The 16,266-nt window shown below is 28.2% G+C and overlaps 2 protein-coding genes across 2 annotated transcripts; one reads left to right on the top strand and one right to left on the bottom strand.

Moving 5' to 3' along the window:
* Positions 1 to 394: 394 nt before the first annotated feature.
* On the top strand, positions 395 to 6,387 carry LOC137807251 (oxysterol-binding protein-related protein 4B-like). Its single transcript, XM_068607769.1, has 7 exons — positions 395 to 561; positions 4,161 to 4,304; positions 4,752 to 4,997; positions 5,128 to 5,224; positions 5,344 to 5,635; positions 5,745 to 5,847; positions 6,044 to 6,387. Exons 1-7 carry the CDS (start codon positions 559 to 561, stop codon positions 6,293 to 6,295), a joined length of 1,137 nt encoding a protein of 378 aa, XP_068463870.1. The 5' UTR covers positions 395 to 558; the 3' UTR covers positions 6,296 to 6,387.
* A 7,860-nt stretch (positions 6,388 to 14,247) lies between these two features.
* On the bottom strand, positions 14,248 to 15,662 carry LOC137807248 (3-oxo-Delta(4,5)-steroid 5-beta-reductase-like). The gene has a single exon (XM_068607766.1). The coding sequence runs from the start codon at positions 15,491 to 15,493 to the stop codon at positions 14,354 to 14,356; it is 1,140 nt and encodes a 379-aa protein (XP_068463867.1). The 5' UTR covers positions 15,494 to 15,662; the 3' UTR covers positions 14,248 to 14,353.
* Between the last annotated feature and the right edge of the window lie 604 nt (positions 15,663 to 16,266).

Genomic DNA, 16,266 nt, shown 5'->3' with positions numbered 1-16,266 from the left:
TAAACAATTTAGAGATGAATCTTCTGAGCTCCTTCAAGGTTTTCCAGGCACCAAAAATTACAAGAACAATAGTATCAATTAAGTGGTATAATAGTTGTAGTTATATGAATGAACTATAGTAACTCTCAAAAGACATTTTATTTTCAGTAAACCCTAATGCTTGTAATAGTGTCCGTAAGAAGTGCATTGAATTTGACTGCTCCATTGATGGTAAACCGAACTAAGTCCTGTTCAACAACCAACCAATACTGTCCTTATATTAAATGATCAGTGGCAGTCTTATCGTCTTATTTTATTATTAGGACCCACTCTAAATTAATCGACTCATTCCAAATATCATATTTCGCTTCCTTTTTCCATCTTTATAACTTCACAGAAAAATAATGAAGTGATTATAAAATTGTAATAAACCTTGGTTGCTTTCTGTATTCTTAATTTCTCTCAGAAAGAACTCAGAGAGGTTCTGTCTGAACAAATACCTTCTCCCTATTCATACACCAACTTTCATTTTCGTTCACCTGCTCCTACAATTTTGCGTCCATCAAGTTTCAAATTACAATGGTACGTTATATTCTCATTAATCTCTCTTTCTATATATCTTTTTCTGGCATCTCCCTAACTTCATATCTTCATACTATTCCTTACCAAACTTTTGAAAGTTTTACGTTCTTTAAAAATCAACAGAAATAACACAGTATTATGGTGGAAGACTTTCAGCCATACCTGGATAGAGCAAGATTTATTAAAAATAGTTCTGCCTCATCACAAATTTAAGAGATTAACCATATTATGTATGAAGATAAACAAATTGTCCATTTATATTGGTCTTTTAATTGTGAGTTCAAATATATCAAAACTCTGTTAGTTCCTTCTATGATTTTACTAGTAATGCCGCAAACCAGTTTCTCTACATTATCTTTTGCTGAACTCAGAAAAAAATAAGTTGCACATAGATAGAAACACGCACTACAGAAATTATTTCTAATAAATCATTTTTTCATGTAATGATATTTTACCGACATAAAGTATTACATTTAAAAAAAAATGTTATGTTATCTTTATTTATTTTCCTTCATATACATTTTGAAAAAAAAAATACTGTATCTCACCTTAGTGAATAGTGGTGTGAAATGGTAGTTTCGTGGAGGAGGAAAAAAGAGGCGGTAATAATAAGATTGGATAGTAAAGACAAATAAAAAAAATAGCTGAATACCAAAACAAATATCTTAAAAAAAACTTGAACTATACATCAATTTTAATTTCATATGACATAGAAAATCATTTGATATTTACAAGTTTGTCGCTATTTAGATTATTATGACAAATGAATTAATCGTTATAAATGTTATTAAAAATTTAATTTATTTTTAATTCATCTTTAAATTATTAATTTAAGAGAATGAAATTGTTTTAAAAAATAGATATATTTATTATTTTTCGTAATCTTTGTATAAAAATAAACTTAAATTGCAGACAGTAATAAGCTTTCAAAGCCACAGAATTGCAACTAGTGCAGATAAAAGCATTCATTCTGCTAAAATTTTCAGAAATCCTTTTAGGCTTAACTTTGGTTTTTGCTTTGTAATATTTAACTGCACACTTACATAAAGTAACAAAAATTCAGTATTCAAGAATCGACAAATATTAGCCAAACACTTCATGTTATATGTACTATTATGAAAGGACTTGGTTTGTGTTAATTAGTTGTTGGTTATCCTTGATTTTTTCTGTCTGTAATTCTATAATCCCTTATTATTTGGAGACGCTGTGTTAAATATATATATATATATATATATATATATATATATATTAATGAAAATATTATTAAATAAAAAGTAATTTTAAAAACTAAAATAATTAATTACTATTTGATTAGATTATAAATTATTTTACGAATAAATTAAATAAATTATCAGTATTTAAAAGTAACTTATATAATTAATGTTTCTTTCCTTTTTAGTCTAATGTTTCTTTCCTTTTTAGTCTATTGTTTTTTCTTTACTATATTCATGTATAGCAGAATTTATTTCTCATCTCAAAAGGAAAATAATTGTACCTAACTTTTACATAATTACATGTCATATTTGTTTTATAAGAGTATCTCCTTTTAAAGTTTACATTAAACTTATGCATTTTTTTAATTATTAACTTAAATTTTTTTAAATTTTTTAAATTTTTTTTAGTTAATATCTAAATCACTTATACTGGCACAGGAGACGTAATTATTGATACTTTTTAATTAACTATTTAAAATTAAATTTAATATTAAAGTTTTAAAAAGGTTTTTCTATCCTTTATTTGTTGTTTGTGATTTTTTGTCAAAATATCCGGATAGATGAATTCGTGGTGGCAAGACGTTTGCTACTCTCATAAATAGCGCAAATCTCATTGTTTACTTTTAAAAAATACCTTTTTTAAAAAAAAATTATCTAAACTCTCCTCATTTGACATTTATAAGAAATATTAGGGATACTATTTTTTAAAATACATATTCTTTTATCAGTTTTAAGTTTTAGCCAAAATATAAGGGTTTTTTAATAACATTTACACTAATTTTAAAATAAACATTTATTTTTATATTTTAATAAAATAATATTAATTTTTCTTTGATTTTTAAATAGACATGTATACCTTTTATACTTTTTTTGTAATAAAGTGATACTTACCAGCTTTATTATATTTAAAAATATAATATCAACTAAAAGTTAAATAAAAATTTATAAAAATTAGAAATTAAATATTTAAAACATAAAAATTAAAGAACTTTATAAACACAAAATTAAATTATTTTTTAAATTTCCGATTTTTTAATATATTTTTTTAAAATATTTTAAAGAAACTTTTATAATTTAGTCATAATATGTTTTTATGATATTTTTAATGGAAAGAATTAAAATTATTCAGCCTTTTTCATTTAATTTTTATCTCCTAAAAATAATTTTAAATTTTAATAATTTTTTTAAATTTTATTTAATTAAGTAAAATAATGATAAAAAGAGTTAATTTATTAAAAACATAGGGGATGAGAGTTAATTTATTAAAAACATAGGGAAAGTATTATTTATTAGAAAATATTTAATAATAATAGAAACTAATTTATAAACTATTTTTTTTAGTTTCTAAAATGATCTCTAATTTAGTTACTATTGCAACTAATTATTTTAGTATATAAAAAATAGTTTTTATTTCATGATTTTCTTGTAGTGTTTGTTGCATCATGTTTGAGACTCACTAATACAAACAAAAATGATCTGAGATTATTTGTTAGTAGTATTTAAAGTTAAAAATAACTATATATTTCAATAAATTTTTTTAACATTTTAAAATAAAAAATCTCAATTTATTTTTAGGTCTCACCTACTAATAAGTTGATGATTGGATGTAATTTTTTATTAATAAAAAATAAATTAAATTAAAGAAAATATTTGAGGAAATGTTCTAATCTTTATACAAAATAAAGTTATAAACCTAAAATTTAACAACTTATGAATAACTAGACATGGATGATATAGTTAAGGTTGTACAAAATCAAATTGATGATAAAAAACTGAAAAGTCTAACACCATCGTACTTATAAAAAGAGAAACTTCTTAAAAGATTTTTTTAAATAAAAGTTTCCAAATTAGGTATCTTAATTTAGATAAGGTTATTCATTAAAATTGGATTTGTGAAGTAAATGGTATGAGCTATGGTAAGGTTTATTATGAGATGTGATTGCGAGTTGTTTCCATGCAAGCACATGAGAAGTTCTATACGTGATTGAATGTGAGAAATTAATGGTTACCAAAAGTGAGAAGCTCATTAATGTTCATGATGACTTTATCATGGAACCATTTAACTACGAGTTCAACGTAGTACTGCATGTGGGTGGGGTGGGGAATACTATGTTTAATACATTATTAAGATTGGTGTGAAGCATATTCATACACGTCTTCTCCTATTTTACTCTATCCTCCATATATATGTTCATATTAGTTAGGCACTAATTTTTGGTTTTTAATTTATAATAATCAGATATATACCTTTTATCCTAAAATTTCAAGATATTATTATAAGTTTATGGATATTTCACTTTTATTGTCTTCTCATAATCTATTCTTTATTATTAATTTAATCTACACACATAATTTTAATTTGAACTTTTATTCTTATACCCGTAGGACTCAAAAATTGTGCTCTCAAAACCACTAACACTTGAGGGCGAATCAGGTTCAGATGAACACTGTGAAGCTCCAAATATTCTGCAACGCATATTAAGTCTCTTCAAGAATATTCGGCAAGGATCTGATCTCTCATGCTTCAAGGCAAGTTTAGGTTCTACATTACTTGAAAAACATATAGAAATTAGTTTCTTTTTTCCTGAAAAAAATTTAGACAAAAAAATAATTAAAAAAATCATGAAATAAAAATTATTTTTAAAGTAAAAAATATTTAAGTATTATATTTGATTAAATTAAATGTTATTTTAACAATAAAAAGTTAAATTAAATATTATTTATAAATTCCGATTATACTAGTAACAATAAAAAGTTAAATTGAACTAATAAATTTACTGTAATAACACTAAAAGTAAAATTTATAAATATAGAACTAAAAAAGAAAATAAGTCATATATTTACTACTACCAAGTAGAATTATATTTAATATATAGAAACTTCTTACTATCTTGGGTACATATATTTTTTATGATGATTCATAAGCAATAGAAAATGATAGTTGGATTTGGTTGTTGAATCTGTATTGGTCCACAGCTGCCACCTGTGTTCAACATGCCAAAGTCACAACTACAGTGCTATGCAGAATCTATATATTGCACAGCATCAGATTTGTTAAGCAACCTCAACAGTGGGAAGACCCCACTAGATAGACTTATATTAGTAGTAGCATGGACCATTTCTACTACACGCCCTCTAAGGTTTGGTGTTGCACCCTACAATCCCACTCTTGGTGAGACTCACCATGTTTCCAAAGGAAACCTCAATCTCTTACTTGAGCAGGTACTATACTTACTCACTCTTTTTTTATCATTCTCATTTTGGTTTCAAAATTCTTTCATCACCACACCCTTTTCTGCTTTTTAAACATAAATTAATTAGGATTTTTACATGCATCTGCTTCTGTTTGCAGGTTTCACACCACCCTCCTGTATCTGCCCTCTATGGCACTGATCACCAGGAAAACATAGACATGACATGGTGCCACTCTCCGGTTTCAAAGTTCAATGGTATAAATATTGATATCAGGATCAAACATTTTTTCATTCTTGATTTTGCTTCAATTGATGATTTGGAGCATGGATGTTTGAATTGTGGTTAATGGTGCATAACAAAACCAAATATGCAGGTACTTCGATAGAAACCAAGGTGCATGGCAAACGACAGTTGAAGCTCCACAATCATGGAGAGACGTATGAAATGAATTCTCCGAATCTAGTAATCAGAATTCTTCCAATCCCCGGGACTGAATGGGTTGGCAATCTCACTATCCGGTGCCCAGAAACAGGCCTTGTGGCAGAATTAAACTACATGAGCCAATCTTTCTTTGGGTTTGGTGCAGGTCGAAGACAGATTAAAGGAAAAATCTATGATTCATTGTCTCACAAGATTCTACACAAAATTGAAGGTCATTGGGACAGGTAATCTCTCTTTGAATTTTTGTTAATAACCTATATGCTCCTGTTTATACCAAAAACCAGTGTTTTCCAATTGTTTACTAAAAAGTTCCTAATCCACAAAATGCAACAGAACTGTAAAAGTTAAAAATGCATCTAACGCGGAAGAAAGAGTGATATATGATGCAAGAGAAGTTATTTCAGGGCTTAAAGCTCCAATCGTCAAGGAACCAGAGGTAAACACATGTATTTCACTTGCTTGTTAGTTTCTTCTGCCTCTATATTTCCCCAAAGAATGCTGACTGCTAGAGAACACTCTTTCCATGCCTAGGATAAAAAGATAATTTAAAGAATGATTATTTTTTCAATTTCTCTTTGCTGAAAATGTGAATGTGCATGTCTTCTGAATGAAATTGTGTTATACATTATCAGAGTGTTTGGGCAACAGAAACAGCCCTTATTTGGGGAGAGTTAAGCGAAGCCATATTGAGCAAAGAGTGGGAAAAAGCAAGAGAAGCTAAGAAAATTGTGGAGGAAAGACAGAGGGAGGTCGGGAGAGAAAGAGAAGAAAAGGGGGAAAATTGGACCCCAAAACACTTCGTCATCTCTTATAGCAAAGAAGAGGGTTGGGACTGTTCACCAATCCAAAAGTCTGTCCCTCATGCTCCAATTGTCACCTTCTAATTTCTATGTTTCAAAGCAGAGCCTTCCATACATTTTTGTTATGCTTCTTGTATTACTCCCATATATAATTTAAAAATATTTTCGATTTCGAAGTTTTTTCTGAATTTATGAATTATATATCTTAATTACAAAATCTAGAAGCTAATCTCATATAAAAAAAACTTCTACAATGTATAATTCGGAAACTAATCACAAATTTAAAAAAAATTATGAATTAATTAATCAGAAGCTAATTATGAATATAAAAAAAAAACTTTCAGATTATATAATCCAGAATAGGATAAATTTCCTATTTAGCACCATTTACACTTTTATTTTCCTAACTAGCACCCTTTTGTTTTTATTTCCTTATCTAGCACTCTTTTGTTTTTATTTCCCTATCTAGCACATTTTTATTTTTATTTCCCTATCTAGCACCATTTCAAAAATAAATTAAAAAATAATAAATTATTATTTTTTGATAATTTTAATTTTGAATGCATTAAAAAATAAATATTTTTAATGTTTAAAACAGTTAGAAATATAGTTAATGAATAAAGAAATGTGTTTTTACAAAATAAAAATAAAAAAGTAATAAATTTAAAATGTTTAGTTTAAATTTTTTTAAGAATGAATAAAATAAAAAATTAAACTCTACAACAACATAAAAGTTGAATATATAAACATAAATTAGTATTTATTTTTATTATTATTGATGATGTAATTATGTTAATTTGAAGTAAAAAATACAGGACATAATTATAAAAAAAACAAAGTTAAATAAGGACTGATATGGACATAAAAGAACAACATGATCGGAAAAAAAATGTTCATATTGTCAAACACCAAGACCCACATAAAGAATATGTCCCAACATTACTGGATTGTGCACTTCTCGTCATTAATTATGTTTCATTTCGCATAAACTACTTAATGTACCATTGAAGAAAATATTAAATGAATTATCATCTTTCATTTATTTTCATTTTTATGATCAACATATACTTATTTAGTATCGTCTTATATATCTTATATTTATCTTATTTGGATTTATTTTTATATCTTTTATCTTTATCTTAATTTGTTTTGCCTTTATTTTATATCTTTTATGTTTTTAGTAAGTATTTCAAAATCCGAATACATTAAAAATATTTATTTTTTAATGCATTCAAAATTAAAATTATCAAAAAATAAATAAATTATTATTTATTTATTTATTTTTGAAATGGTGCTAGATACGGAAATAAAAAATAAAAGGGTGCTAGATAGGAAAATAAAAACAAAAGGGTGCTAGATAGGGAAATAAAAACAAAAGGGTGCTAGATAGGGAAATAAAAACAAAAGGGTGCTAGTTAGGGAAATAAAAGTCTAAATGGTGCTAGATAGGGAATTTACCCTCCAGAATATAATGACACTTTAATTTTTTATTTTTTTATATAGAAAGACATTTTTGAGATAAAAATTAGGTGTATGAAGGTACAAGAAAGAAAGAAGTAGGCTTTCAAAAGCAGTTACCAAAAAAACTCATTCCACTTTTCTCATTATTATTTCCGTATGTTTTCAAACTCAGAAGGAATATTATGCCATAAAATTCATCAATAAATGTACCCCTTATCCTTGGATTTTATCTCACCACTCCCTAAATTTTTATTTAAATAAAATCTTAGGTCATGGACCTCTTTAACACTGAATAGGCTCAGGACAACACAATAACAATAAATAAATAGCAAACATTCCACTGATAATAAAATAATATAAATGAGATGATGTTAATTGAATGAAATCACTTCAAATCCATGAAAATAATTCAAATATTTAAATCAATTTTCTTATACATACTCTCATTTTGTTTGAATAATAATAACCCATTAGAGTATAAATAACTTGTTTTACTAGTATAAATTTAGTCTTTGATGACACATTTTCCATAGATTAAAAGAAGATTAAAAAAATATATTATGATATTTTTGTAAATAATTGAAACTTGTCTATATCTTATTTTTACAAGTCAAATGTAAAATTATTTAAATTATATTTGTTTCATCACTTTCAACAATTCTCTTGTATTTGTTTTAATCAAGAAGGTAACCGCTTATGGAAAAGCCTTTGGGTCTCAGTGGTTTGGTGCATCTGGAAGTTTAGAAACAAGGTTATTTTTAACCAAGCAAAAATAGATGATGAGGAAATTTTTACTATGGCACAAATCTGATCATGGGTATAGATGAAACATAAAGTAAGAAAAGTGAAGTTCTCTTTCTCGGACTGGATGTTATCTCCTTTAACATGCATTAATATGGTTACAAAATAAATGAAGAAAAATATAATCAATGTTCTCAATATAATTTGTATGGTGTTGTTGGTTTTGCAGTACTAAATTGTCATCTGAATTATTCCTTGACTAATGTTAGGGGTATATAGTGTATTTTGATTTAGCTGAAAAAGTGTGAAGGGTAGTATTTCTTATCGCAGGTAAAACAATAGAAAACTAAAGGCCAATGGAGGGTTTTACAAGATTGATTCTCTAGGACCAATTAAGGAGGTTTTTTTACCATGATGGGGTTATTTTTTTTTGTTTTTACCAAAATGGGGTCCGTTTAAAAAAAATTACAAATTTAGACAAGTCGTGCCTAATTGGGACGACTTCATATGCAGAAGTCGTCCAATTAGGCACGACTTCTGTCATGTTATACTAAAGTCGTGCCAACTTTGTACGACTTCTGCCTATCATACTGAAGTCGTGCCAACTTGGCACGACTTCTGCCCTGTCATACTGAAGTCGTGTCAACCTGACATGACTTCTGCCACGTCATAATTTTTTTAATTTTTTTTTAATTTTATTGTTTATATATTAGGTAGTAAGTTATGTAATGTTAAAAATTAATTTCTTCTCATCATTACGTGTTATGTAAAATCATTACTTCTCAAACTATTTATTTTGCAAATTCACAACAATAATTCTCTATTTATTTTCCAAATATAATAATTTTTCATTTATCTATTTATTTCCAAATTCAATAACAATTTTCTTCATTTTTTAATTAAGCAAATAATCAAGTTATTGTATTACATTACCGTCAAACATGATCCATACACGATTATCCAATTTTTTATTTCTTAAAACTAACACTCTTAGAAAATTATGTATCAAATTAATTTTTAACATTACATAACTTACTATCCAATATATAAACAATAATTTTTTTTTAAAAAAAATATGACGTCGTAGAAGTCGTGCCAACTTGGCACGACTTCTGTATGATAAGGCAGAAGTCGTGCCAAGTTGGCACGACTTCAATATGACAGGGCAGAAGTCGTGCTAAGTTGGTACGACTTCAGTATGACATGGCAGAAGTCGTGCCTAATTGGAACAATTTTTGCATATGAAGTCGTGCCGAATTGGCACGACTTGCCTAAATTTGTAATTTTTTTTAAACGGACCCCATTTTGGTAAAAACCAAAAAAAAAAAAAAAACCCATCATGGTCAAAAAACCAACTAAGGAAGTATATGCTGCTGGATTTTAGAGACCATGTTGGAGACAAGGTGGAGAAGATGAGCACAACTGGAGGTTGCCACTTCATAAGAGATTCTGATCTCAAGGATGAGTGTCATTCCATAATACTGTTTAGATGCGGGATCTAGTGGAGTGAGTTTTCTTGGTATGGGTATTAGTGCATAGCAATTCGGAAGGGCTAGGTGCTTAAAGTGCCACGGTGAAGATTTGGATGGTGATGGAAACGATGTTGTAGTGTGTTGTTTGCCTTTTTAATTACATGACAGCGTTATGCAGGGACAGCTTAATCCAAATGAAGGGATGTAGGATGCTATCAGTGGTTCTGATGGTAGATATGACAGATGTTATCCAAGGCCAAATCAAGGCCTGTATCAATCCTAGAATGCTATTTGATGTGTGCTGCAGCTAATTATTTGTTGCTGCCAATTTGGTTTTTTGGCTGGCTCTGGTTGGTAAATATGAAGATATAAGATTCCAACACCTAGTTTATGGTGTAGTGACTTTGCTGGAAGCCGTGGATGATCCATGGGGATGCAAGGTTTGTGATGTGTTGGAGGAATGATAGAATTAGTTGTTTCGTTGGTGTTGGCTTAGCTCTAATGAAGCCTTGTCTTGTGTCACCTAGTTTATGGTACCTGTTCTTGGTGCAAACTGTTTATGGTCCCTTATTGAAAGTTTTATTAGTTTTTTAAGAAGGGAAGAGGTGTTTGTTCTAGATATAGATAGATTTCTTTCCTTTTTCTGTACACAGGTTAGGATACCCCTGAAGTATTTCCTTTTATTTAATTTAATTCTTTGCTAAAAAAAATAAAATTATTTAAATTATAATTTTTAACTTTTTTTCCTTGTGATTTTGATACAATTTCTTTCCCCTTCTCGTTTTATTTCTTTGGCAGCAATTGCATGAGTGTCATCATATGTTTGGGAGGCTGTTTTGTAGTATGATTGGTGACTATGGATGTTTCATGGTGATGAGTTTTTTTCCTCCTATTTCATTGGAGTTTTGTGGATCCAAATGAGGCATGTATTATTTTCATCTGCTCATGTTTTTTTAAAAAAAAAAAATTAACTATTACTTTTTTTATAGTTAAAACTTTTTCCACTACATAATTTAATCATTTTTTGTACTTTTTATTATTTTCAACTTTATTTTTTCATTGCAGCTCCTTTTCACTGTGTTTTTATATATGAGCGGAAAGAGACGGTGCTGAAAGACGCACTTTCCTTGTTTGATTTAAGTAAAAAAAAAAACACAATTTACGGGAACCAAAAGTTCTTTATTTTATTTATTCTAATAATTAATTAAAACAATTAATAATAAATAAAGTTATTGATATTTTTATAATTTAATTCAAACCATTTATATTCATCTTCCAATCTAAATAAATTTTTTGTACTCATTGTCATTATAAGTTGATCCATATCTAGAATACGTAATGTAAGTTTTTCGTATTCTGATAGGTGTCTTGAGCCATTAATTTATATAATTTCTGTCAATTTTTCTAAGATGCATTTAGCATGAGTAATGTAAGAACTTCAGGTAAATCTTTCAAAAAAAAAGTTAATGTATTCCTGAAATAACTCATATATTTATTCATTTTTTCTGATAAAAAAAACTGTAAGTTGTTGCATTTACCAACATTTTATTTGTTTGCTCATGTCAATTATAGGTGTTTTTTTTTTTTTTTTTCATTCACTACATTATATATGAGTGTTCTTCATCTTAGTTTTCTTGAGTTCAAGAGTTTCCCTGTGTTCACTACAAGTTTAGTGCATTTGCCAAAATTTTATGTATTTGCTTATGTCAATTATAGGTATTTATTTTTAATTGGCACTCACGATGTCTCTTCATCGTAATTTCGTGACTATGAAGAATGCAATTTATATTTTGTTTGTTATCTAAATTTAGTCCTTCTTTTGGTTTAAAATTAAAAGAGACTAGTAATGATTAATTACGTTGAATTGGCTTAGAATAGAATGTGTTTGATTAATAAATTGCTTGATTTAAATACTTATTTGAATAAAGAAATGGGGGAAGATTCCTATTTTTCTTAAAGATATAATTTTAAAATAAATTATATCAGCTTATTTAAAAACTTCATTCTTTATTTTATTACAAATTTCATTTCTTATTTTATTAAGAGTTTATCTTTTACAATTATTGATTGTTTTTTGGTTTTTAATTTTTAATGTTTTTTTTTCTATCATAATAAATCATATTACTTAGATGAAGTAACAAGTGTTATTACAACACTAGTACTACAAGAAAATCATGAAATAGAAACCAATTTTAGAGACTAAAAATAATTAATTGCTATAGTGACTAAATTAGAGATCATTTTAGGAACTAAATAAATTGTTGGTTTCTAAATTAGTTTTTATTATGGTTAAATGGTTTTTAAATTGATATCTAATTAACAACTAAGGTTTTTGCTACCAAATTTAGAATCTAAATAATTGGTAGTTAAAACCTTAGTTGCTAATTAGATACTAATTTAGAAACTATTTCACAATAATAGAAACTAAACCATCTTTTTTAGTTTCTAAAATGGTCTATAATTTAGTTACTATTGCAACTAATTATTTTGGTTTCTAAATATTGGTTTCTATTTGATAATTTTCTGTAGTATAGACACTTAGATGTGTAAGCTTTTAAATAATAGAAATACGAATAAAGTCTTTTTCTTTTGAAGATAATATGTTAGATGACGTTTAATTAAGATATAGATTGTATTAATTATTTTTTCATCTAAAGTAGGTATCGCTCAAAATGATGTGAAATTGCTCAAACAAAAACAAAATTGATTTCGACACTTACACAAAAAGTTTTCTTTCTGTGTAAATAAGTAAAGTTGTTCAATTTATTAAATTTGTATATATTCTTAAGGATGAATTTTCAATACCCTTTTAACCGGTCAACTTTTCAACAAAGTAAGTTTTTATTTTACAAAGTAAGCAATTCAAGTATGATTTATTGATGTTGTCTAGACTATGAGTGATAAATGTATAGGTTGTATAATTATGTTATGTTGTGATAATTATTGAAATTATTAGTCAATCTTGTATCTGTAATGTAGACTGTTATAATCTGTTTATATGAAAACATATAATATGATAGGCAGAGAGACCAAGCATTAGATTTCCTTGATTTTTAGTTAGTATTATAACATATTTGTTTTATTCTTTGAATGAGTCTTTTGAAGAATCTTGTGCTCATGAATCACTTTATATATATTTATATATATATATATATATATATATATATATATATATATATATATATTTCTTGTTCGACCACTGCAACCAACTTTGATATATGATTTTTTTATTATGAACAGAAATCTTCTACCCTGTTGTTACCTCAACTGGTTATTCTAAAAAAACACAATGATGGTTGGAACATCATTTTTTTTGTTGACTAATGCTTATGATAGAAAGATATTCTAACAAGTGGTGTAGAAAGAAACACCAAAGATAGTTTCTGCTCCATTTTCTTATCCTTTCTCATGCTTCTAGATCTACAACAGTGTTTATATTCTCAATTGTCTTAGTTATCTTTGTTCATATGTTTAAAAAAATGTAAAATGATTATATTTTAAAATATATTTATATATTTAAAACTACTTTTTATAATTTCAACCTATTTTTTATTTTTTATTTTTTATATTTTATAATTAATACATTTAAAAAATAACGATATGATCTAAAGTGTGATTTGAAACCAAGTGCATACTGTCTATTTCTATAATTAAGTCTTTATTTAAATATCATTATAAATATTGTCAGTTTTTTAAACAAAATAAATAATTCAGTCATGATAATATTATTGATATGATATAAACTTATTCCTCGTGCTATTATATTAACTTGTAATACAATCAAATTAAGATAAAATTTGTTTGTACATGGTTTGGAGTACCCTATTACTTCTATTTATTAAATTTTTATTACTGATTAAAAAAAATAAAATTTGTTCTTCATTTAACTATTCTATTTTTAACCTAGAGAAATTGAGTCCTGCCAAATGTATTGTTTAAGTTTTCTTAATGTGGTTGTAAGATGAATGATTTATTTATCATAATTAAAAGATTACACTTTTAAGCTTAATGACCCTAAGTATAATATTGTATGCTTCAAATGTACCTTAACTGAAAAATGAATTATGTATACACTTATGATAAAATATTGTACTTTTGAGGCTTTACCTTTATTTGTTTGTCTTGAAGTGATTTTAATGCAACTAAAATAGGAATTTTGTATTCATCGATAAAGAAAAATACTAACTGTTCTTTATATTGAATGTTTTGTTTAAATAGTCTCTTAATTTAATTGTGAGATGATTATTTTTATCATAGCTAAACATACTTTTAAGAGTTATCCAACCTAATTTGATTTATATATGGGAGAATAAAAATTTTAATTAGTTCAACATAATATATCATCTAATTACTAAAAAAATGTTAAAATGTTTTAAACATGGTTATTATTGTTAATAGTTTATTTATGACAAAGTTAAATTATTTGAAATAGAACCTTGGCAAAGATGAGCATTACAAGAGTGTTATCTTAGGGAGTTGATGGTTGATAAGATGGTATGATCTTCATCTGTTTCAGCTTCTCCACCCAAAATCTGATACTCTTAAAGGTATCCACATGCCCAAAAAATCCATATTCTCTACTCTTGTTCATGCTAGATACATGTTGAAACTTAAAACCTAGCACCGCTTGGACGGCTTCATAGCAGGTTATTTCCTCCAATATGGTGTTCTCAAGCTCGTATTTCTCCACAATCTCCTTCCAAACGCTACCCTTATCACGCATCACCTCCACCAAATCCAAGTCTTGCGTTTCGTCCAACGCCACGAACTCCACATCGAAAAGTTCAGAGAATAACTTCCAGACGCTCTTCCACGTGAAAACGTCGCCGTTTGTGCAATTGAAGGCCTGATTTTTAGCCTCAGGGGTAACCGCAGCCCACACGTGCTGCTGCGCCAACACTCCGGCGTCAGTCATGTCACAGAAATGCTCCCACGTGTACTTCGTTCCCGGGTACCGAAACGCCAATCCTACGTGGCGACAAATTGCGGCGTAGGTTGCTAGCGTGACCAGGGAGTTGTATATACTCCTGGAGGAGGCGCCTACTATAATAGAGGAGCGGTGCACTGAGTACGTGAGCGATGGCGCGTACGATGCAACGAGATCCTCGAGTGCGTAGTAGAAGTTCGGGTAAGGGAGTCGCGCCATGTTCTCGTTAAAGGGTGGGTCGTGGGAGATGAGTTGGGTAGAGAGGAGTGGGTCGAAAATTGGGCCCATGTAGTGTTTGGTGCCGGTTTGGAGCGTGACATGGGTAAGCTTTGAAGACGTGCAAGATTTGAGGACGGAGAGAACGTTGAAGAGCATGGTTTCGTTGACTCTCACGTTGGCTTCTTCATCTACACGAACCTGCAAGCTCACCCAGAATAGGTGCGTGACTTCACTCGCAATGGGTGAAAGCTTGGCGCGCGTGTCGGAAGAGTCGACAGCGTCAAAGGTGATGAAGTGGTCGACGGTGGAAGGAGGGAACCAACTGGGAGGGGGCCTGCGAGCGGCGCCGTAAACTTTCCATGGGCCTCCGGGACAATTAGGCTGCTTCAGGGCTTGGGCTAGACTCAGCCCAGCCATCCCTGTGACACCAGCTACCAGTGCTACAAAAGTTTCGGGCTCCATCACAGTTGTTCTCCACACCAGGAAGAGATAAGATAACTGAGATTGTGTTGGAACATTTGTCTGTTGAATTTAAAGAACAAAAAGAGTTGGAAAATAGATGAGAGAGAAAAAGTGAAGTATTTTCCTTGATTTATTTTGTGATAACAGGTTTTTTTTTTCCACTTTTCCCACCACAGGTTTCTCATGTATATTTTACTTATATTTATATTATTTTTTAACTTAAAATCTTAATATATATTATTATAATGGATTGTTATGTAAGTTTAGTATTATTTATCTTTTTTTTTTTAGTGTCAAAATAAACTTTTTCTAGATAGCTTTTGTAAACATATCTTTCAATATCATGTTTCCATTACCACAAATTTTTATAATACATTGACCGAAAGTGGGTTAGTTGTTTGATAAAGGAAAATTATGCCCTGGTAACCATCTTTCTCTAAGGTTTTAATAATAAAATATTAATTTGAGATATTTAATTGAAATATTTAGTAAATTTAATAAAAGCAGCCCTAGGATATTTGTACCAAATAATAAGATTGTAAACATATTATAACTTTGATAAAAGTGACTAATTATAAAGTTTTTTAAAAAGTTTTTAATAAATTAAAATATTTTTATTTTAAAAAATAAGTGTTATGAAAAACTTACCTGTATTGACTGATTGATTGATCTTAAATGTTTTTTTTTATATGTACTATAACGTGTCTATATAATAAATCTTAATCTATTGGATATTTATAACAAAAGAATTATTTGAACAAATATTTTCTTGA

The sequence above is a fragment of the Phaseolus vulgaris genome, chromosome 3, assembly GCF_000499845.2.
Source record: "Phaseolus vulgaris cultivar G19833 chromosome 3, P. vulgaris v2.0, whole genome shotgun sequence".
Lineage (NCBI taxonomy): Eukaryota > Viridiplantae > Streptophyta > Magnoliopsida > Fabales > Fabaceae > Phaseolus > Phaseolus vulgaris.
The sequence above is the reverse complement of the archived record's forward strand: the minus strand, read 5'-3'. Positions and strand labels throughout refer to the sequence as shown.